Source organism: Giraffa tippelskirchi, chromosome 13 (genome assembly GCF_054371585.1).
Source record: "Giraffa tippelskirchi isolate mGirTip1 chromosome 13, T2T-mGirTip1v1.2.pri, whole genome shotgun sequence".
Taxonomy (NCBI): Eukaryota; Metazoa; Chordata; class Mammalia; order Artiodactyla; family Giraffidae; genus Giraffa; species Giraffa tippelskirchi.
In genome coordinates, this window is record NC_137287.1 from 39847583 (window position 1) to 39867951 (window position 20369).

The 20369-nt window shown below is 55.1% G+C and overlaps 2 protein-coding genes across 11 annotated transcripts in view; both read left to right on the forward strand.

Annotated features, from left to right (window-relative positions):
- Positions 1-3731, forward strand: part of LOC145531809 (phospholipid-transporting ATPase ABCA3) — a 42240-nt gene extending 38509 nt beyond the window's left edge. For all 5 annotated transcript variants that reach the window (XM_081555313.1, XM_081555312.1, XM_081555310.1 and 2 more), the window contains 5 exons: positions 1218-1405; positions 1844-2014; positions 2246-2436; positions 2573-2646; positions 2996-3731. In XM_081555313.1, coding sequence (XP_081411439.1) covers positions 1218-1405; positions 1844-2014; positions 2246-2436; positions 2573-2646; positions 2996-3127 — 756 coding nt within the window. In that variant the 3' untranslated portion in view covers positions 3128-3731. The remainder of the gene's footprint in view (positions 1-1217; positions 1406-1843; positions 2015-2245; positions 2437-2572; positions 2647-2995) is intronic.
- Positions 3732-11025: 7294 nt separating this feature from the next.
- RNPS1 (RNA binding protein with serine rich domain 1) lies at positions 11026-19706 on the forward strand. Of its 6 annotated transcripts, none has more exons than XM_081555372.1 (9): positions 11026-11461; positions 11570-11896; positions 13875-14062; positions 14304-14459; positions 15059-15250; positions 15437-15539; positions 15828-15981; positions 18096-18237; positions 18735-19706. In XM_081555372.1, exons 3-9 carry the CDS (start codon positions 13992-13994, stop codon positions 18832-18834), a joined length of 918 nt encoding a protein of 305 aa, XP_081411498.1. In that variant the 5' UTR covers positions 11026-11461; positions 11570-11896; positions 13875-13991; the 3' UTR covers positions 18835-19706. The 6 variants fall into 6 exon arrangements, with proteins under 6 accessions (XP_081411498.1, XP_081411497.1, XP_081411496.1 ...); XM_081555371.1 differs by having other exon boundaries at positions 11570-11887; XM_081555370.1 differs by lacking the exon at positions 11570-11896.
- Positions 19707-20369: the final 663 nt, after the last annotated feature.

A 20369-nucleotide genomic window follows, 5' to 3' on the forward strand; every position in this document is an offset into this window, starting at 1 on the left:
GGGCAGAAATGATGAGCCACCCTTCTAGGTTAGCATGACGAAGGCCATCCTGTCCCTGGGGACTGTGTGGACAGTTCCCGGTGTGCTAAGCATGGCAGAGGAAGGAGCAGAGAAGGGCCTGTGCCCAGGAGTGACAGCATCTACTGAACTGGCATCAGGGGCTCCCTGTTGGCCATGCCCTGACTGCAGCACGCAGAGCACTCTGTCTGCAGGAAGGCTTTCATCCTGGACCTCCGAGAACCCCTCACGTAGTATTTCAGGGCCTGTTGAAAAGCAAAGCAGACAGAGGAGACCGCATGCTGTGGCTGGAGCCCACAGACGCCAGGGCTCTGTAGGGGGTCAACCCTCCCACTTTAGATTTGCAGTTATCAGACCCAGATTATAAAACAACCATGTTTCCTGTGTTCAAAGAAATAAACAAGATTGAAAAGGCATGCAAGGAAGAGGGATCTATAAATGTAGTCCAGGAAACACAGGCCAGGGTGAGGAGCCTGAGACACGTTTACTCTGCGCTCCAGTTGGAAGAGAAAGAATAGGGGAGAGATAGTAACTGCCACAGTCACAGCCAAGGTCTCCAAACCAGTTAAGACCAGATCCTGGAAGCCTGAGAGCCCAGAGGAGGTTAAAGAAAAAGAAACCCCATCTTTGGAATCCACAGAACCCAGGCATGCTTGTGCACACCAGCTGCCAAACGTGGCTGGAGCTGGAGGCCAGCCACGTGGCGTTCTGGCTTTGCCAAATGTGGCTACTCACCCGAGACCAGCTGCCGTACCGTCTGCCCAGGCTACACCGTGCCCCAAAGGTGTCACCAACAAACATCTCTTAACAGAGGGAGAAAGGGAAGGTCCCAGGACACGTTAGGTGTTTGTTAAACATCCGATGAACTAAAGAGTGGATATCTCTCAGCTGTAAAGCATTGCGTAGACATGGTCACTTCATACAATCAATGCATTCCTGTAGCTGTCCGCCCCCTTGCTGCCCAGGGTAGACTGGGCTTTGGCCAGTCTTTGACCCCTGGTTGGGGGGAAGTCTGGGTGTCAGCACCCCCGGCCCTCACTGAGCCAGGCAAGCCTCTCCAGTGTCCCCACCAAAGTGCCACTTGGCAGGTTTTGGCAGAGGGCGGCCACCAGGGCTGGTGCACCAGCTGAGGGACCACCTTGGGGAGATCTGAGAGAAGGTTTCTGACCTGCCAACTCCCTGCTGTGCTCCAACCCTAGGTGCGGCAGCGAATCGGCTACTGTCCCCAGTTCGATGCCCTCCTGGACCACATGACCGGCCGGGAGACGCTGGTCATGTTCGCCCGGCTCCGGGGCATCCCTGAGCACCACATCAGCATGTGCGTTGAGAATACGCTGCGGGGTCTGCTCCTGGAGCCGCATGCCAACAAGCTGGTCAGGACGTACAGGTGTGCCTCAGTCCCGGCTCGATGACTCTCAGACCTTCCCAGGGTGGGGTTGGGGTATTCCCTTACCATAGAGCAGGGGGCACATGGGTCAGGGGCTCCCACCCATTGTTCCAGGATCCTCAGGGATATGGCAGCAAGGCCCAGGCAGCGCTAGGTGAGAAGGGCTGCCCTGCAGGCACTCACTGCTGGAGGCACGGCCGGGCCCCGTCAGGCCCCCTTGGGTGCAGACAGGCAGTGGTACTGCTCTCTGTGGGCTGCAGGCCAACCCCTGGGCACAGCTCTTGAGGGCCTCCTGCTCTGTGAGGTGGTCCTTCCAGGCACGTTCACCTTGTTCTCCTTCCTGGGGGCTCTGCCATTCCTGGGCTCCATCCTCTGCTGGGACCTGGGACCCCACACTAACTGTCAGCCTCGCCCTCCCCCGCGCCCCCTTGACCTCAGCGGTGGCAACAAGCGCAAGCTCAGCACCGGCATTGCCCTGCTGGGAGAGCCCGCAGTCATCTTCCTAGACGAGCCATCCACTGGCATGGACCCTGTGGCCCGGCGTCTGCTGTGGGACACCGTGGCTCGGGCCCGAGAGTCCGGCAAGGCCATCGTCATCACCTCCCACAGGTACAGCCAGGATGGGGGCTGTGGGAGGGGTGGGCCGGGAGGGGCTGGGTGGACGGAAGACCTGTCAGCCTCTGGTGAAGAATCTGTGAGGCGAGTGGGCCACACCCTGAGCATAGGAATCAGGAACAGCTTGATCTGGGCGTCAGCACTTTCCCAGGTGCACAGTTTTGACGTGGAGGGCGGACATCAGCATTCCCCAGTGCCATATCGGGCTCCGCCCTCTCTCCCCAGCATGGAGGAGTGTGAAGCCTTGTGCACCCGGCTGGCCATCATGGTGCAGGGTCAGTTCAAGTGCCTGGGCAGCCCACAGCACCTCAAGAGCAAGTTTGGCAGCGGCTACTCCCTACGGGCCAAGATCCGAAGCAACGGGCAGCAGGAAGCCCTGGAGGAGTTCAAGGCGTTCGTGAACCTGACCTTCCCAGGTATGTGCCACAGAGGGCGCCGTGCATCTGTGCATCCCTGAGCACTAGGACAAAAGTCACGATTCCGGAGCCAACGCCACCCTCCCCTGGCCGTCCATCCTGGCCCTCAGGGGCACATGGTCTCTCTTTTGTGCAGGTAGCGTCCTGGAGGATGAGCACCAAGGGATGGTCCATTACCACCTGCCTGGCGATGACCTCAGCTGGGCGAAGGTGAGCTTGGGCCCCACTGGGCCCCCAGCAGTGACTCCTTCTCCAGTCAGCTCTTTCCAAGGAAGAATCGCTTTCAGTTTCTGCTCTAACACTCACCCTAATGCCTACTAAGTTTGGGGTGTCTATAGCCAAAATATCTCAAATGGGGGGAAAAATCGGTATGAAAAAGGGAACTTGCAGAGGGACCACAGCTGAGAAGAGTGAGAGTGGGGTGGGGCGCCCAGGCCCGCTCACCTCAGGCAGGGGTGAGATTGCTGGTGCCCTTCCCACCCGCTATGGCCAGAGGACTCCCAGACCCGCCGAGGCCCCCGGCCCTGGCTGGCTGACAGCGGTTTCTCAACTCCCCCAGGTGTTTGGCATTCTAGAGAAGGCCAAGGAGAAGTATGGGGTGGATGACTACTCCGTGAGCCAGACCTCGCTGGAGCAGGTCTTCCTGAGCTTTGCCCACCTGCAGCCATCCGCCGAGGACGCGGGTCCATGAGGAGCCGGGTGCTCGATGGGCATCCTTGCCCTCTGCATCCACCCTGCCCCACACCTCTCTTCTGATCACTGTTCTCTACGATGGAGAGGAGAATCCAGGCACAGCATAGACCGGGTGTGTCGCTGCCCTTGAGCTGAGAAGCGGCCCAGGCAGGCCTGCGTCTCAGGTGGTCCCAAGCTGGCTCTCCAGAATCACAATTGTCCGTGCAGGCAGGCCACGGGTCTGGGTGGAGTGCACAGCCACACCCCTACGTTCGCACCTGGTGAAGTGGGAGGCCAGCAGGCCAGGGCAGCCGGCTCATGGGCTGCCTGGGTATGGACAGAGAGGTGCCTGTCACCATCCCCAGGGCCCACGTGGCCGGATTAGGCGCTGAGGTCTCAGCTCCCAGCACTGCCGCGTGTCCTGGGAGCCCCTCTCCGGAGAGCATGGACGCTGCACCAGATAGAGCCAGCCCTGCACCCGGCATCATCCCACCAGCATCTTCCAGGGGGACGTCACAGGCCAGGAAGCCAGTCGGGGACCACCTGGGGCCGAGCAGCATCCATGGAGGGCACACCTAACGCGCGGCAATTGTCTGGAAAATAAAGGCTGGGAGGGAAGGCAACCGTCGTCTGTGAGTCACGAGGTGGGCCCGCGGCCCTGGCACCCGCCCAGCCCCAGACAAGCCTCCTATATCGAGTTCCAGATGAGAGCAGGGCACTTCCTGGTGGCCCAGAGGTTAAGACTCCACACTCCCAAGGCAGGGGCACTCAGGTTTGATCCCTGGTCGAGGAACTAAGATCCCACATGCTGCAAGGCATGGCCAAAAAAACAAAACAAAACAGACAAAAGTGAGAGCTCGTTTTTCTCAACTTGCAGTAAATTTACAGAACTCATTGCTGTGGAAGAAGCCTAAACTGCAAGTACAAAAGCAGGTTGGATAAAGGGCCACTCGACAGACCCTCCATCCAGGGTGAGGAAAGAGGAAGGCAGGGTTGGTGGAGGAGGGTGCGGGTCTGGGTGAGCCCAGGGCCCAGGGTCTCTGGCTCCAGGGCCGCTCATAGGCTCAACACCTTTTTCCAGAAGTGTCGTCTTCAGCGTCAGCTCCCTTTTGGTGGGTGCATCCTTATCTCTTATGGCTTTCTAAATTCCTGTGATTTGAATCTTTGAGCCTTTTACAGTCCCTTAGAATTCATGGGCTTAGAAAAGATTTGGTTTTGGTTCCTTTGGTACAGTTTCAACTTGGTATTTTTATTAGTCTCTCGAAGTTTATGAATGTTGAAAATAGTTTCCAGTAGCTGTCACTCCCTTTAAGGATCTTCAAAACGTTTTCATTTAGTTACATGTTATGAAAAAAATAAACACAGGGGTGGTTGGGGTCCTAAACGTTGCCCGACAGCAAACGTCTGAGAGGTGGGCTGTGGCTTGTCTGCAGGTGCGTGGCTGCTGCGGCTGGGTTGGGTTTGCCGGTTCTGAGCGGAGGCCAGAAGCCAGCGGGGCTGAGCCACATGTCCACCAGCAGCCCTCTTGCAGGGCATCCTGGCCTTGTTTTTAACCCCATGCTAAAAATTTAGAAATTCGTCATCTTTCCCTTCGATGACACAAAACACAGTGTGAGGAAAGGTGCTCAGGACTGAAGGACAGCATGTGTGAGGCACACACACTGAGATCAGATGGCACAGGCCCGGGAAGAGGTGAGTTTGCTGATGGGAGATGAGGTGGAGAGGCTCAGAGCAGACTGGCAGGATGAAAGCGGGGTCGTGGTAATCCAAAACCCCATCAGCAGGCATGGAAAGGAAGGTGTAGGTACAGCCTAGTTCAGCAGCGGGGACCAGAGGGGAGGCACACGTCAGGTGGGAGATGAACCACACTGCACAGAGCTCTGGCAACTGTAGGAGAGTCGCTTAGGAGACACCCCAAGAGCCACAGATGGGTGCCACTGTTAGGGTCCACGTGGCACCCCCAGGTCATCTGCGAGGCTGCTGGGAACCCAGCGTTGGAGCCACGTGTCCTTCAGGAACCAGGATTAGGGCCTCAGAAGCCCCCACCGCAGCCCTGGTGGTTTGCTTTGAGCTGTAGCAGCTCCAAGCCCAGGGTTGGGGACAGGACCCGCAGGCTCCCCAACAGGAGGGTCAGCCTGTTCCCCCCACCCCCACCCCAAGCATTGTCCATTCTACTCAGACCTCCCAGTCCAGACAGTCCCTAGAGATGCTGACCCCAAAAGGCTGCCACATCCGCCAGGGCTGAGGTCATGCCTTCCTTGCCTGCACGGCCTGGTCCTAGCTCCCGAGGGCTAGAAATCGCAACCAGGCTGAGAGCCAGGCCTGTGGAAGAGTCCTGCCCACAGTGTGGCTCAGCTGAGACTGTCGGCAGACACAGGGGCCATACTTCAGCCTCACAGCTGCACTCAGAACCAAGGGCCCTGAGGAAGGAACTGGGCAATCATGCCCGGGGCCGGGGGGCGGGCCTGAGGCCAAGCCCCTCCTCTGCCTTCACCATGGGGCAGGGCTGCCAGGTAGACGGTCACTGGAGCAGCCCCTGTGGAATGAGACTTCATTGGGCCTGCTGCACAGACCAGAAAACCACACCGCAGGGGTTTACAAAGGACACGAGTTTATTTCTCTGCTGAGTACCAAGTCCAGAGAAGGCAGGAGTTCTGTCACCTGGGGTCAAGGTCTCAGGGAGCCAGACTCACCTGCCTGCTCCATCGAGGTACAGGCCTCCCTCCTCAAGGTCACTTTCCAGGGTCCAAGGTGCCACCGAAATCCCAGATGAGTGAGCAGGAAGCAGGGGGCAGAGCAGAAGGGCACAGCTCCTGACTGTCACATGCTTTCTGTCCCTGTCATCATCCAGAATGCAGTCCCATGGCCGCACCAGATGCAGGGTGGGACACACGGTCTTTTATTCAGCCAGGCATACCCCCACCAAAAAAACCCCCGATACCAGGAGACAATCGCAGTCAGCGGTACTGTGCTGGGCAGGCTGCCTCATAAAGGAAGTGACGCCCTCCACGCACATGCCTTCACTGTCCACCTGAGCTGATGAGACCCCGCCTCAGCCAGGAAGACCTGGGTGTGGCCACTCTGCTGGTCTGTGGCCATACCCCAGGGTCTACTTCCCCACCCTACCCTGGCCAGAGGGCCCTAGTCCTGGGGCTGCAAGGGCTCAGAAAAGCAAAACAAACTGGGCAGTTTCTGGGCAAATTCCAACCCCAAATCTTTAGCCTGGCACTTGAGAGGAAACCAACGTCACCCCAGTCTGGTGACCTTGGGGGACCCCTGGGCCCAGACTCAAAGCAGCAGAAAGACTGAGGCAGAGAAAGCCCAGCAAAATGGGGGAGGGAGACAAGGTCAGCACTTCCAGGGGAAGGCTGGAAGGCAGGTCCCAGGGGCTCACAGACTGGGACTGACCACACAGGCAGGTGGAGGAGGGGCCGGCCCTGCCTGCCTGGGCTGGACTCACCCCCAGCCCTGCTGAACTTAGTCCGGTCCTCGAACACAGAGGTGGTGGCATCCTAAGACCTCAGGGCACTCAGACTTGACCCTTGTGGGGCCAGAGCCTGGGAATGACAGTGGAGGGTGGGGGGAGCTGGGAGAGGGTTCCAAAAGTCTGGCCCACGGCTAGACTGCCAGCTGGGGCAGTCAACTCCTGCAGCTTCATCTGAGGGCTACCCCACACCAGCTGCTGTTCAGTTCACCTCTGGGAACCAGTGCAACGCTCATGGCATGAGCTAGCAAGGCCCCCTGGGACCCTCATGCCCACACAGATGGGTCAGTGTGAAGGTGAGTGCCACTCACCTTCATCCGCACCCAGCTGTTTGTGCTAGGGTTCCGAGCTACACCTGCAGACGGCCCATCCTGGCTTGAGAGAGGCTAAACTCCACCCATTTCTGCATCAAGGAGAAAACCCACAGGGGTGCCACGAGGTACCCCCAACACCAAGGTCAGTTAGGTTGTTCACCTGACTCCACAGCTGAGGCCAGCAGGCCAAGTATACAGTGTCCACTCTCCAGACACAAGACCCCATTCCCTGAACCCTAGCTCAGGCCTGACCCCAAGCTCCTGAAGTCCCTCTCCCTTCCTCAAGGGAGGGCAGGACACCCTAAGGAGGGTTCAGGGTAAAGGTGGGCCGGGAGGCTGCCCAAGGAGGGGCATCAAGATGACAAGTCCCCACAGGCCCCCAAGGAGAGACAGCCAGGAGGCAGCACAGCACTGGACCCAGAGTCCCATCGCGCCTGACGGGCACACGTGGCCTGGGCTCCAAGCAGGCGGTGCTGAAGCTGGGGTTGGGCCCAGAAGTGGGGCCCCTGCCTTCCTTCCTCAACACACAGGGCTGCCCAGGCCCCACTCCTGGGGCCCAGCCCACATCCCACAGGTGCTAGTGTGATATGCCTCCAAGGTCGGAGAAGCCCCAAGTCCACTGGCTGCAGATGGCCAGAGCAGGCCTGGGGCTAAAGTGACTCACCCAGTGATGGGGCACACCTGCCCCCTTCTCTGGCCTGGCCCTCCCTGTCCCCTGCCCCAGGGTGGGCAGCTCAGATCTAGTGATACCTGCTGAGTCTGACCTCCACGCGGCAGAAATGGACATGGGGTTCCAGGCACGAAAACCAGCACAAGCCCCCGAGCCCACTGCTCAGCGGCCCCTGGCCCTGTAGCCCCTCCTTTGGGCAGTCTGTGTCTCTTGGGGTTGGGGGGTTGCTCAGGACCTGAAGCCCCCACACAGCAGACACAGAGCCAGGGAGGCCTCCCCACAACTGCAGGCCCTCATAGCTGGCTGGCCCTTTCAGATCCAGCCTGGCTCCCGAGATGGACAGGCCAGCACCTCCCCCGGGCGCCTCCTCCAAGGCTCCTTTGGGGGTTGCAGGCATTCACCCCTAGACAGGAGTCAGTCCCTCTTGACCCACCCCCTCCTCTAACGCCTCTCCCAGGGTCACCAATACATTACAACCGCCCTGACCCCACCCAAACCCCTTTCTTCCGCTTGGCTGGACCATGCCTGCCCTTGGCACAGAGTCTGTCAGCAGAGGGCAGACATGCTTTACAAGTGTATGCAAATACCTGCTCAAAGCTGTGCGGCCCTTGTGACCTCCAACACAGCCCAGGCGCTCCCTGGCCCTTTCAGTGTGCAGGGTACCAGCCTGCAACGGCAGGCACTGCCGAGGCCACCAGGTACATAGCAGATAAAGGCAGGGGGACAGTATGCCTTGATGGGGCCATGCTCCTCAAAGTGAGTGCAGCCCTACATTATCAGCAGGTGGACCTCGACACCGGGGGTTAAGGGAGAGGGGCTCAGGACACTGGCCAGAGCCACAGGATGCCTACGGTCTGGAGCTCCAGGCCTGGGGCTAGCTGCCCAGGGCCCTGTCCGGGGAAGCCCTGCCCACCCCATCCATCAAACCTACACCAACCACCCCCTGAGGTCCCCAAAGGCCACAGTTCCCAGGCCCTCAATCTCTGTGGCCTCAGCAAGTTGGCACCGGGGGCTGGGTGGAAAGGAACCCAGGACTCCTGGAAGGCTGGGGTTGGGGAACCTCCAGAGTTTTATTTTCTCATGTTCCTTCCAAACACATCCTGCTGAGTCTCAAAATGGCAAAACCCAAAATGCTCAAAATTTTAAAGCTCAGCACACTTGATAACACAAGCTGGTAACACAGTTGATAATGAAATCAATATTTAGAAACAAATTGGATTAAATTCGTAAGTGAATAAATCATGCTTTTACATTTAATATAAAATGTGTTAAAAAAATTTTTACTTGTATGCCAAATTCTATTACTCTAGAGCATTAACAAAAAACAAAACAAAATCCAGATTCCAGATGGCTGTGTCTCCATCCTCCTTCTGTCACGGTGGTGATCACGGGCTTGCCCCATCCCCACGGTGGGTGTCACTGTGTCCCTGGGCAAAGGCTCTGGATTCCAGGCCTTCCCAGCACATATTGATGTGGCCCTGAATATGGGGCTCTGACACGCTGCCGTGGCTTCCTTACAGACTTCCGGGTGCTGCAGGCCTGGCCCACCAAGGCCACACCCGCCCCCAACACCCACCCTCTGGGCCTCTTCACTGGTGCAGGGCCTGAGCCACACTTCTGTCCCACATAAGCCTCCTTCAGTGGCCATGGCAGCTGTGACAGTGATGCAGAAATAAATGCTCCCCTCCCCAAATCTAAATGCAGAGGGGAACAGGGACCCAGACTGAGTGCCAGCCCCCACCTCCCAGGTGTGCTGGTGCCAAGGCAGAGGACTCAAAAGGCAGGCTGCCCACCCCCCGCCCCTGGAACTGTCTTCCGTCCCCAACTCCTCAGATGCCCCTCAGCCCAGGCTAGTTTTAGGGGCACACTTGACACCTTGGACAGGGCCAGAGGAACAGGATGAAGGGAAGGGGCCACCATCCACTGGCTGGGAAAACCACATGGAGAAGCAAGCAATGACTCGAAGACTTCAATCACAGATCAATCCATCCATCCGGAGCCACCAAGCCCCGTCCTGGTCTGTCCTGTCCTTTCCCCTGATATTTGATCCATCTCCAAGCTACACTGGTTCCTTTTCCCAAAAGAGGGCCTTGAATCTGTTCCCTTCTCTTCCTTGCGGCACCTACCTGTTCATACGCCCGTCTAGGGTGGGAGCGCACCTTTTCTTCTCCCAGTGCTGCTGCTGCTGCTGCTGCTAAGTCGCTTCAGTCGTGCCCGACTCTGTGCGACCCCATAGACAATAGCCCACCAGGCTCCCCCGTCCGTGGGATTCTCTAGGCAAGAACACTGGAGTGGGTTGCCATTTCCTTCTCCAATGCATGAAAGTGAAAAGTGAAAGGGAAGCCGCTCAGTCGTGTCCGACTCCTAGCGACCCCATGGACTGCAGCCTACCAGGCTCCTCCATCCATGGGATTTTCCAGGCAAGAGTACTGGAGTGGGTTGCCATTGCCTTCTCCTCCCACTAACAGTCAGGAAACGTTGACTGCCTCCCAGGCGCAGCTCGGAGAAGGGAGGGACACAACAGTAAACAAATCTGCAAGCCCTGGCCCGCTCAGCGCCGGGTTTTACTCCGACAGCCTCCTGCCTGGTCCTGGACCTCTAACCCTCAGCTTCTTGCCTTTGCCAGAAGACTCGGACAGTGCAGGATGAAGCCTTGGCGCCGTATGTTGCACAAGTTCTCTGTTCCTCAAAACGCTAAACTCCACCTTCCTAGCCCCGGTTTCTTCCAAGGAGCCTTCGCACCTTTTGTTCCCTCTGCCGGGCATGCCCTTCTACTGCAGGCCTCAGCGACACGGTCAGCTCCTCGGAGGCGCGTTCCTTTCTGAACACTGTCTTCCACCCTGCCTTCTGCAGCCCGCTCGTTCTGGCAGCACTACCCCCTGCCTTGTCCTCCTGGTACAATTCCCCCGGCACAGAATCTGCGCCTACAGGGTCACCCCTCACGCCACGAGCGGTAATTGCACGAACCCATCCCCGCAACTGCCCTGCTCGCGAAGCAGCCTCCGCCCTACGGTGTCCACGGCCAGCCGCCAGAGCGTGCAGCGCCTGCGCACCCTTCCTCCAGGCCGCCCGGGACCCTCCACGAAGCGGCGGAGGTCTGGAGCCCAGCGACCCGGGACGCCGCGAGGCCCGCAGCTAGCCCGGAAAGGGGCGGGCCCGCGGCCGCCTTAACCCACTCCGCGCCAGCCAGCGAACTGCCCGCACGAAGCAGCCCTCCCAGCCCCAGAGAGCTGCCAGCTTGACGGCCCCACGAGGCGTGCAGCCCGCCCGGGGCAGCCCCGGTCGCGCCTCCAGGGTAAGCGCCCCGACGCGTCTCTCCCCAAACGGGCCTTGGCCCTTTAACACTCTCGCTCGCGCCCATTGGCCGAGGCGCTCGACGTCATCGCTGCGCGCCAGACGACCGCGCCTTCACGCTCCCTAATTCTGACGCAAGAGCCGCGCCGCCCTCTGAGGCTGAGAAGAGCGGGAGGAGGTCGCGGCGGCGGGAAGATGTAAGTAGGGGGAAATCCGACCCCATCCGAGCTTTGGGGCCCGCCCGTCAAGTTTGGCGGGGCGCATCGTGGAGCCGGCCCCCTCCCTGGCCACGCGGTGGTGACGGCGGGGCCCGTGGCGTCGCTCCGGGTTTGAGAAGCAAGAGTGTGGCCCGGGGCGGGCTGAGTGGGAGGCGCCGAAGCCGCGGCCCGGAAGTGGTCGGGGCCGCGGCGGGCGGAAGAGCGCCCTCGTTTCCTCGGCTCTGCAGCGGGACCAGTGAGGCCCGCGGGATTCGGAGCGGCCGGGAATTCGGCCTCCGCCGTCCAGTCCCTCTCACCGGGCTGGAGACCCAGGCCCGCAACGCCGGGCCCTGCCCTGGAAGCGCCCGCGGCCTGGCTCCTGGACTGGGGAGTTGTGAGTGAATGCGGACGCGGGGCGGCGAGGTCGCGTGTGGGGCGGGGCCGGTGGATACGAGATGCTTTTTGGGATTCCCTGGGTGACCGACTGACCCTTCCTTTGAAGCCATTAATTTCAAACATCGACTCCACGAACGTCTGCGGAGTTCCTGTGTGCCGTTCCCGGTGCTAGCCCTTGGGGATACGGCCTCTAATGTCTTGGGCCCAGTTTGACGGGTAACCCCAAAAGAGAGGATACGGAAAGGTTAAAATCGACGGAGCAGAGGCGTGGCCTTTTCCAATCTCGCATGAATTGTGCCTGAAATGTACTTTAAATGGAGAAGGTGCTTCGAAGATGTGAGCTGAAACGCCATCCACTCGAGATATAACTAATTGTTCTCTATTTTTGGCTGTTAGACGCGCACCTTTCCAGAGGATGGGGGAGGTAACCAAGGTCCTGTTACCTGAACTTGTGTAAACAGCATCAACCTTTGCTTTCTAGCCCTCATGCCACACCCAGAAAAGCCTTCCCTTACTCTGTGGTCTTAATTGAATTTTGAGAATAAACGGTGGTGGTTGTTTTCACAAGCTAAAAAGCACATCTTTAGGACTGGGGTGGGGCCCTGGAATATGTATTCTAGGTCAGCTGTGTAATAAGGTAGCCTCTGGCCACACGTGGCTACTGAGTACTTGAAATGTACCTAGTTCAAATTGATGTGTTTAAAAAGCGTAGCATGGGGAAAAGTGGATATTTAATCATTTTGTATGCTGATGGGTGAAAGATTATGTTTGGGGTGTAGTGTGTCAGATAGATACATTACTCAAAGTTAACTTCATCTGTTAACTAATACTTCTTTGCAACTTGGCTACAAGAAAATTTTAGAGTACTCTTGTAGCTGGCTCTCTTTCTATTGGACAGTGCTACTCTTAGTGATCCTAATGGGGGCAGTGCAGGGACCCCTGCTGATCATTCAGAGGTTGTGTGACTTCGGAGCCAAGAGTTTGCCTCAGAGAAAAGCCTCCAAAGCCTTCCTCCTAATATTAGCTAACATTTGTTGAGCCTTAACTAGATCCCCAAGACTCTTTTTATCGGTTAATTTGGTTTATATTCTTGACAGCTGTGAAGTGTAGGAACTATCTGTCTCTCCTTAATGCTGATGAGAAATTGAGGCACAGAAAGATTAAGGGATTGATACAAAGACACAACAGAGCTTTGAATCAAACCCAAGGGGGAGACTTCAGACTCTTAAGCACTGAATTATACTCACTGATTGTCCAAGCGAGCACACTAACCATGTACAATGTTGCCTACTGAGTGTCTGTAGTGCCTTATTTATTTATTTTAATTTTGGCTGCTTCTTTTGTGTATGCCCTATCATTTTAAGACATAACCTCTAAAAGAGACTTTATAGCCCTGGAAAAGAACAGCACAGGTAATACTCTCTTGCACTCTCATTTGCTTGTCCACAGCTGGGCACTCTTTCTTGAGTCAGAATGTTTATCCAGCATTTTGGCAGCACTGCACACATGGAAACAGGATCCCGATTGGTGGGCTATGTCCAGGTTACTTACTTACAGGAAGGTGAGATAGGAGTAGTTGAGGCTAACATCCTGAGATCTTTGCTTCTACAACTCAAGCAAATTGTGCAAAACCTCACTGGAAATACTTAAGGCAACAGCCCCAGGAAACAGAGCACATAGTGAATTAATAGTTTTTTCTTGAATAGTTTACTGATGACCTTTTACTGAGTACATGCTGTAGCCCAGGAACTAAGCTAAACCGTTACATGTGGTGAATGCATCCATTTCCAAAATTGTGAGCATACAAAAAAGCTGAAAAAATTTAGTGCACTGAATGGTCACAGAACCACCACCTAGATTCTACAGGTTACATTTCTGTTATGTTTTGTCTCACTTTACTACTTTTTAAATGTTAATGGGGGACGTTTCATTTGTTTGGTTATTAAATGTTTCGATACTGGTACCAGTCACTTGAAATGGTTTTTGCTTCCAGTTATAATATCTATCCAATGTATCCTGCAAAGATTCAGCAGTGAAACGAGGTCAAATCCTGTCACTTAGGAGGGTTTTCTCTGCTCTGCATGCAAAAGTGCTCCTGTAGTGTCTCTAAAGGACTGTAGAGGGCTCACCGTCAAACTGGTGAGAAGTGGGCATTGTACTACCTGTGAAAGAACAGGACGCCACCACCCACACCATTGCTTGAGAAAAAGACAAGCTGAGCTGATGAGGTTCTTGGTGTGCCTCCTGTGGGGGCGGGATCCCTGAGGAAATGGCGCCGGGTGTTCCTGGCTTGGTAGATGCTCACTGCTGACTGTGTTCCTTTTTGCCTGCTCCTATGCTCAGCTTTTGACTGCAAAGTAGATTTGTTGCCTTGCCAATTTACTCTGTGAATCCTTTTATCTTGTTATTAGGCTGCACTTTGGCGTAAATTGCAATCGATTAGGGATCGTTTCTCAGACTCAAGTTAGACGTGAGAGTTCAGATAAGTGAGGCCGCCATTGCTGCTTTGAACACCTCAGAAGGGGAGAATGGATTTATCAGGAGTGAAAAAGAAGAGCTTGCTAGGAGTCAAAGAAAATAATAAAAAGTCCAGCACTAGGTAATCCTTCTGTCAGATTTTTCTAGTGCTACTTTTGGGGTGCTCGTTGCTAGGGGCCCTCATAAAGGGGGACGTTGGAAATATCTTGAATTTTACAGTGAAAGTGTCCTAAGCCACAGACCATTTTGCTCTGTGGTGGTCTGGGGTTTCTATAGCCCTTGGCATCCCCTTTTGGGTTGTGCTGTGGTTTCAGGGTTCAGCCCAAGGGGCATGTCATCTCACACTCTCCCTCACTGTCCAGGGCTCCTTCTCCCACCAAACGCAAAGACCGCTCAGATGAGAAGTCCAAGGACCGCTCTAAAGATAAAGGGGCCACCAAGGAGTCGAGTGAGAAGGATCGTGGCAGGGATAAGACTCGGAAGAGGCGCAGCGCTTCCAGCGGGAGCAGCAGCACCAGGTGGGGCTGGCGAGTCAGGGCCTTACTTCCAGGGCCACGGCTCTCTTCTTCCCAAAGAGCCTGCAGAGTGTCTTTTTATTGATAAAGAAAGCACTCAGGTTACTAATTTATGGCAGACTGGTTTGGGCTTTGCTCTGATCATACGGAGGGCGGTGTTGGTATGTTTTTTTCTTTTTCTTTTTTGGAGGCGTTAGGAATGCCATCTTGGGTTATGCTTTTCTCGCGCGTGCTTTTGATTTGGAGTTGTGGTTGGATCACCCTAGCCTGGCTCTTTCCTTTTCCTTCTGTTGAAAACCAGCCTGTGTCAGTCAGTAGCTGCTTTCCAAGCTGAGCCAGGGGCTCTGACTTGCCAGACTGCTCCTTTTCCTCCCGGTAGGCAAGGCTTCTGTATAGGTAGGAAGCAGTCCTGTCACTGCACGGTACATATGCTGTTTCTCTCCCTGCGAGGGCTTTGTTAGGATGGGGCTGGAGGGTGTCGGTGTTTGCCCTGCTGGGGAAAGCCGTGAGGCTTGAGAATACAAGCCCAGCGGTTCCTCTTGACTTGTCTGCCGTGAGGAAGCACTGCTCCCGCCGGTGACCTCCCCCCGCTCGCCCCTCAGGTCCCGGTCCAGCTCTACCTCCAGCTCAGGCTCCAGCACCAGCACGGGCTCCAGCAGCGGCTCTAGCTCATCTTCAGCTTCCAGCCGCTCGGGAAGTTCCAGCACGTCGCGCAGCTCCAGCTCCAGCAGCTCCTCCGGCTCCCCGAGCCCTTCTCGGCGCAGACACGACAACAGGCGGCGTTCCCGCTCCAAGTGAGCCCTCTTCCAGCCCCTCTTCTCCGCCAGGGACTGGTTGGTTCAGGGGATCACCTCCAAAACTCAGGAGTTATCTGGGACCTAAGTTTACAGACTGGGGCTATAAGGTTACCATAGTTATTACCAAAGTAGACCAAAAAAGGAGTTTCACTGTCTTGATAGGATTTTGTATTTTTCAATTAGGTCCAAACCACCCAAAAGAGATGAAAAGGAAAGGAAAAGGCGGAGCCCTTCCCCTAAACCCACCAAAGTACACATTGGGCGGCTCACCAGGAATGTGACCAAGGTGAGGAATCCTGCTTCTGTCCAGTGGACATTGGGGTGTATCTCTTGCAGATGTTTAAAATGGAAAACGAGAAGCCTGTCTCTGCCAGAAGGTGAATGTAGAATGCAGCATTTCTGAGGGCTGAGTTGGTGGCATGTGACCAAGTAGAGCACTGGTTACTTTCTTTTAACGGAATATATTTTGTGTGTGTGCTTAGGGTGCTGAGAGTGTGGTCATTGTCTGGCGAGTTCTCTGACTTTTACACAAGTGATGGGAGGGTGAGCCTAAGTGACCCTTCTTCCTCCCTAGGATCACATCATGGAGATATTCTCCACATATGGGAAAATTAAAATGATTGACATGCCTGTAGAAAGGATGCACCCCCATTTGTCTAAAGGCTATGCCTATGTGGAGTTTGAGAATCCAGACGAGGCTGAGAAAGCGCTGAAGCACATGGACGGAGGTAAGTCCAGCCTTGCCCTGACCTGTCCCAGACCAGCTGCCCACCACACCTGGTGTGATAAGAACTGATTTCCAGTCTGGCTGCATGTGGGAATTCCTTGGAGCTCTGTCAAGATTCCAGTTCTTACTCAGTGGTTGTGTGTTTACCAAAAACATGTTCTACAGAGCATTATTGTTGAAAAAGTATTCATCAAATATGAATATATTAGCATATTTCAATCTGTTAAAGCTTAAGGATCAAATGAAAGATTTTTTTTTCTTCACAAAGTATTTGACTATAATGAAGCATCATTTTTATATGGGCATGTTTTCTTTAATCCTGAGTTACTTTCTGTTTTGCTAAAACTTAGCATTTTTAGGATAACTTTGCTGAATCCACAAATTTTACCTCTTTCCTAAAATGCATCTTAACTGTTGACGATGTTTACAGCCACTTTGTATTGGCTTTGACAACCTTTGAAGGACTGTGAACACTTGTCAGTCGTTTCGCATCTTGAATAGGCAGCACTTTAAGGAGTGTGGGTTTCACTGTGCCCACTTGCTGCTTCTATCCTCCAGGCAGCTGAGCTGAGCCAGGACTGCCCGAGCCCCATATGGCTTGCCAGGCCGAGTGGGGAAAAGAGTCTGAACCCCTGAGAACCTTGGCATCCTTGGAGGACCTCTTAAATGTTTGAAAGATAATTGCCCTTGAACCCTGGTAGAGTTTGTGTAGTACAAAATTTTCCTTGGTACTTAGGTACTAAGTCTTTCAATCTCCTTAAATCCCCCTGGAGTGTTTCTAGGAGTTGAGCTTAAACTGGGATCCGTCACTCTGCAGGCATCAGCTCTTAACTTTGTGAGTCACGCCTTTGTTTTAGAGACTGTCAGTCTTGTGTTTGATGGAGTCTGAGCACTTGATAAACATTTAGGAGGCTTAGACACATTCAGGATGTGTGTGATGATAAATATTCCACCTTGTCTTAAGATTCTGATAGGACTTCTTCTCTGTCTTCTTGTATTGTGCTGAATGGAACCGCTCAGTCTCCAGAAAGAAATGGAAGGGCTTGGTTTTTACTGGCAGCTAGCCAGAGGATGACTTTTCTCCTTTTTTTTTTTTCCCCTTTGTTTTTTTTTCTTTGTTGTTACATAGTCAGTGCGCATGCAATACCTAACCAGGACTAGCTTTTGGCCATGGGCCAGGGCCATCTTAGGCTGTATCTACTTCAGCCTTTCAAGTATGTTCTGAACATAGGTGCAAATCTTGGATTTGTACTGATGTGAGTCAGTACCTCAGAAGTTCTCTTGAAAGCAGAAGCTGAGAAGGTAGAAGAGCCTGCCACCCACCCTTTGGGAACACACTGGCTGTGCTTGGTTCCCTGGGACTGTTGAGTCTCTGCCTCTCCCTGAGACCCTGCAGGTTCCTCATGCCCCATTCTGAGCTTCCTCCCCTTGCAGGTTTCATTCACTTGTGTGGCTTTAGTACTGGCTGCACACAGACTCACCTCCCTGAGGCACTTTTTGCAAACTTTCTTTAGACAAACTTGAAGTCTCCTGAACATCCTGTCCTTTGTTCCCTATCCCAGAAATAGTCCCTTCTTCATCTGATGCAACCCTTCCCCTTCCCCCCCAAATCACAGCTCATCCAGACCCCTGGTGCCCATCATCCTTCACCTGACCCATTACCAGGCTCCTGGGATTGTCCCTCCCCCTCATCCCTTGAGTTCTTAAATTTCACCCCATCTCTGTCCTGCTGAAGCCCCCTGACTGTCTCCTCATTCCTCTCTTCTGCCCCCTTCCTGTTACTTTCAAGGAGGGCATTCAGGCGCAGCACCTGCTTCCAGCTCAGGGTGGGGGCAAGCCCTTCCCCTCACTTAGCAAGTTCCTGCTTGTTCTTTAGGTGCTGACTTGAATGGGCTTCCCCAGAAGGGTATCCCAGCACACCAAGATGGAGTCCTCAGTTAGGGTCCTGCCCCCGGTGGGTCTCCTGATGAAAGCTCCAGTGACAGTGATTATGAGCTTCTTTTTCTCTGTGACCAGAGTGGGTTGTCCTTGTTCCCCCAGGCTCCTTTCTGTCTCGCCCTCCAGAGTAGGTGCATGTTTGATAGGTATTTTGTGACTTTATCCTTTTTTCAATAGGACAAATTGATGGCCAGGAGATCACTGCCACCGCTGTGCTGGCCCCCTGGCCACGGCCACCCCCCCGGAGATTCAGCCCTCCCAGGAGGATGCTGCCACCTCCTCCTATGTGGCGCAGGTCACCCCCACGGATGAGGAGAAGGTGGGTCACTCTGGGCTTTCATAGGGGGCTGATTAGGACCAGTTTCCCTTTATATATTGACAAAACAAAGTGAGGGGGCAATGACTTCGGGACCTTGTCTAGCCCCGCCTGCCCCCTGATGGGGGTGGGAAAGCAGCATTGGCACCGGTGGTTTTGGAGGTCCAGCCAGGGAAGGGAAGAGCTGCCCGATTGAGGGAAGCCCTCTGAGAAGACCGGAAGGGTCAGAGGAGCCTACAGCTTTGGCAGAGGCCAGGGTTGAGCCGTCCCTTCTGCTAGTGCTGGCCAGCTGCACCGCAGGGCCCTGGGGGACAGAACCCTTAGTCTCCGGAACGTTTCCGTCTTCCCCAGGGCCCCAGGGCTTCTGTCGGCGCCACCCAGAGGGATCTAGCTGTCTGACTGGCAAGTTAGAGCCATGCGGCCCTGTGTGAAGGCGGCTGCACCCTTGTGGTCGTGGCCGTGGGTTTCCAGTCTGACACCGTTTCTCCTCCCCCCCGCAGGTCGCGCTCCCCACGCCGTAGGTCACCTGCACGCCGTCGCTCCCGTTCGCCCGGCCGCCGCCGCCACCGTAGCCGCTCCAGCTCCAACTCCTCCAGATAGATAGGCGGGGCCCGGAGCTCCGCCCCTGCGACTCCCTCCCACTGCTCTTGTCCGTTTCTAGAGGGGTCACAAGGAAGAAATCCCTCCCTCGGGGCAGGCTTCAAGGTGGAGGCAGCGATCCGACGATCAGACGTCTCCCCAGGCGGCGGGCTTCCAGTTGCAGGAGTGTTGTGGGTCTGGGGTCATACTTGTTAAAGATGCCCTCCAGTTTTCTATCTAGAGCGATTCCATGTTTCTAGTTCCTGAGAGTCAGTTTAGAGGCAGAGCCAGCAGGGGTGAGCAGGGGGCTCCAGGTAGGGGGACAGCCCCGTCCTGGGAGCCCATTTTCCTATTCCACAGATGACCTGGGGCCGGTCTGGGGGTCCCACAGGAAAGGCATGCTTTTAGGCAACTGCTATTCCTGTTAGCCTGGCCCTGCTCCCCAGCCTGAGTCCTAACCTCAAATACCGCCCCCACCCCCGTCATCTGCCCGGAATGGTTCTTTACACACGTAGTCGTGTGCAAGGACACACACACAGACCCCTTCTTTCTGAAATTGTTGAGAGCCAGCTCTGCCAGGTCATCACAGAACCCCACCCCAACTCCACTGTGTTGGTATTCTTGGTGGTCTTGCTGGTTACCTTGGCAACGTGTACATTGCTTTTTCAGCTTTTATTGTACAGTCAGTACTATCAATTTTGTTTTGAGTTTTGTAACTTTGTAGGATTTTAGATGATGTTGTCTTTGTACTTTGTTGTGTAGAGTAAAAGAATTGTGTTGAATAAACCTAGGATTAGAGTGCAATGTCTGCCAGGTTCACTGCCTCCTTCCTGTCCTTTGCCCCCAAGGCCGCTTCAGTTGCAAGAGAATTAAACACAATTGCCTAAAATAAATGTTTGGTTTCATTTCCAAAGTCATAGCTGCAAAACATTTTAACCAGGAAAACTCTGAAAGTATTTATCTTAGTTCCCCAGCCAGGGTCCTGCCTCCTGCGTTGGGAGCACAGTCTTAACCACTGGACCACCAGGGCAGTTATCAACTGTTCCAGGGGCCTTGAATTCTGCCCGACCAAAAAGGTGGGTCTCATTCACTGCTGTGTTAGATGACCACGGAAAAACTTCCCCACCTCAAAAACGAGTTTGTTCCAGAAGGAAGACCGCTTAAGACATTATAATCTCTTGGCCCTTCCTGTGTCCGGTGTTTTCAAACCGAATGCCAGCACAGTGTGTGTTCAGCAGGATTGAGGGCAAAGGGAAGCTGTCGCCTCCCCCTCCCCCAGGAGGAGCCCCGTTGGAGTGAGCTGCCTCTTGAGAAGGTGAAAGTCAGTTCCCGTCACCAAGCTGTTCTGCCCCAGGCTAAGCTAGCAGCTGCAAGTCTGGTTCCTCGCCGGCAGGAAGTGGCGCTCCAGTGTCAGAGCCAGATCCCCGCAGCCCCTGGCCGCCGCTGAGCGCAAACCCCTGGCTCCGTGACTTACGTGCAGTCCAATCCGCGCGGCCCAAACGTCCTGCTCCGCGGAGCCCGAGGCTCCGCCCGGGAGGAGCGGCCCGGGCCCCGGG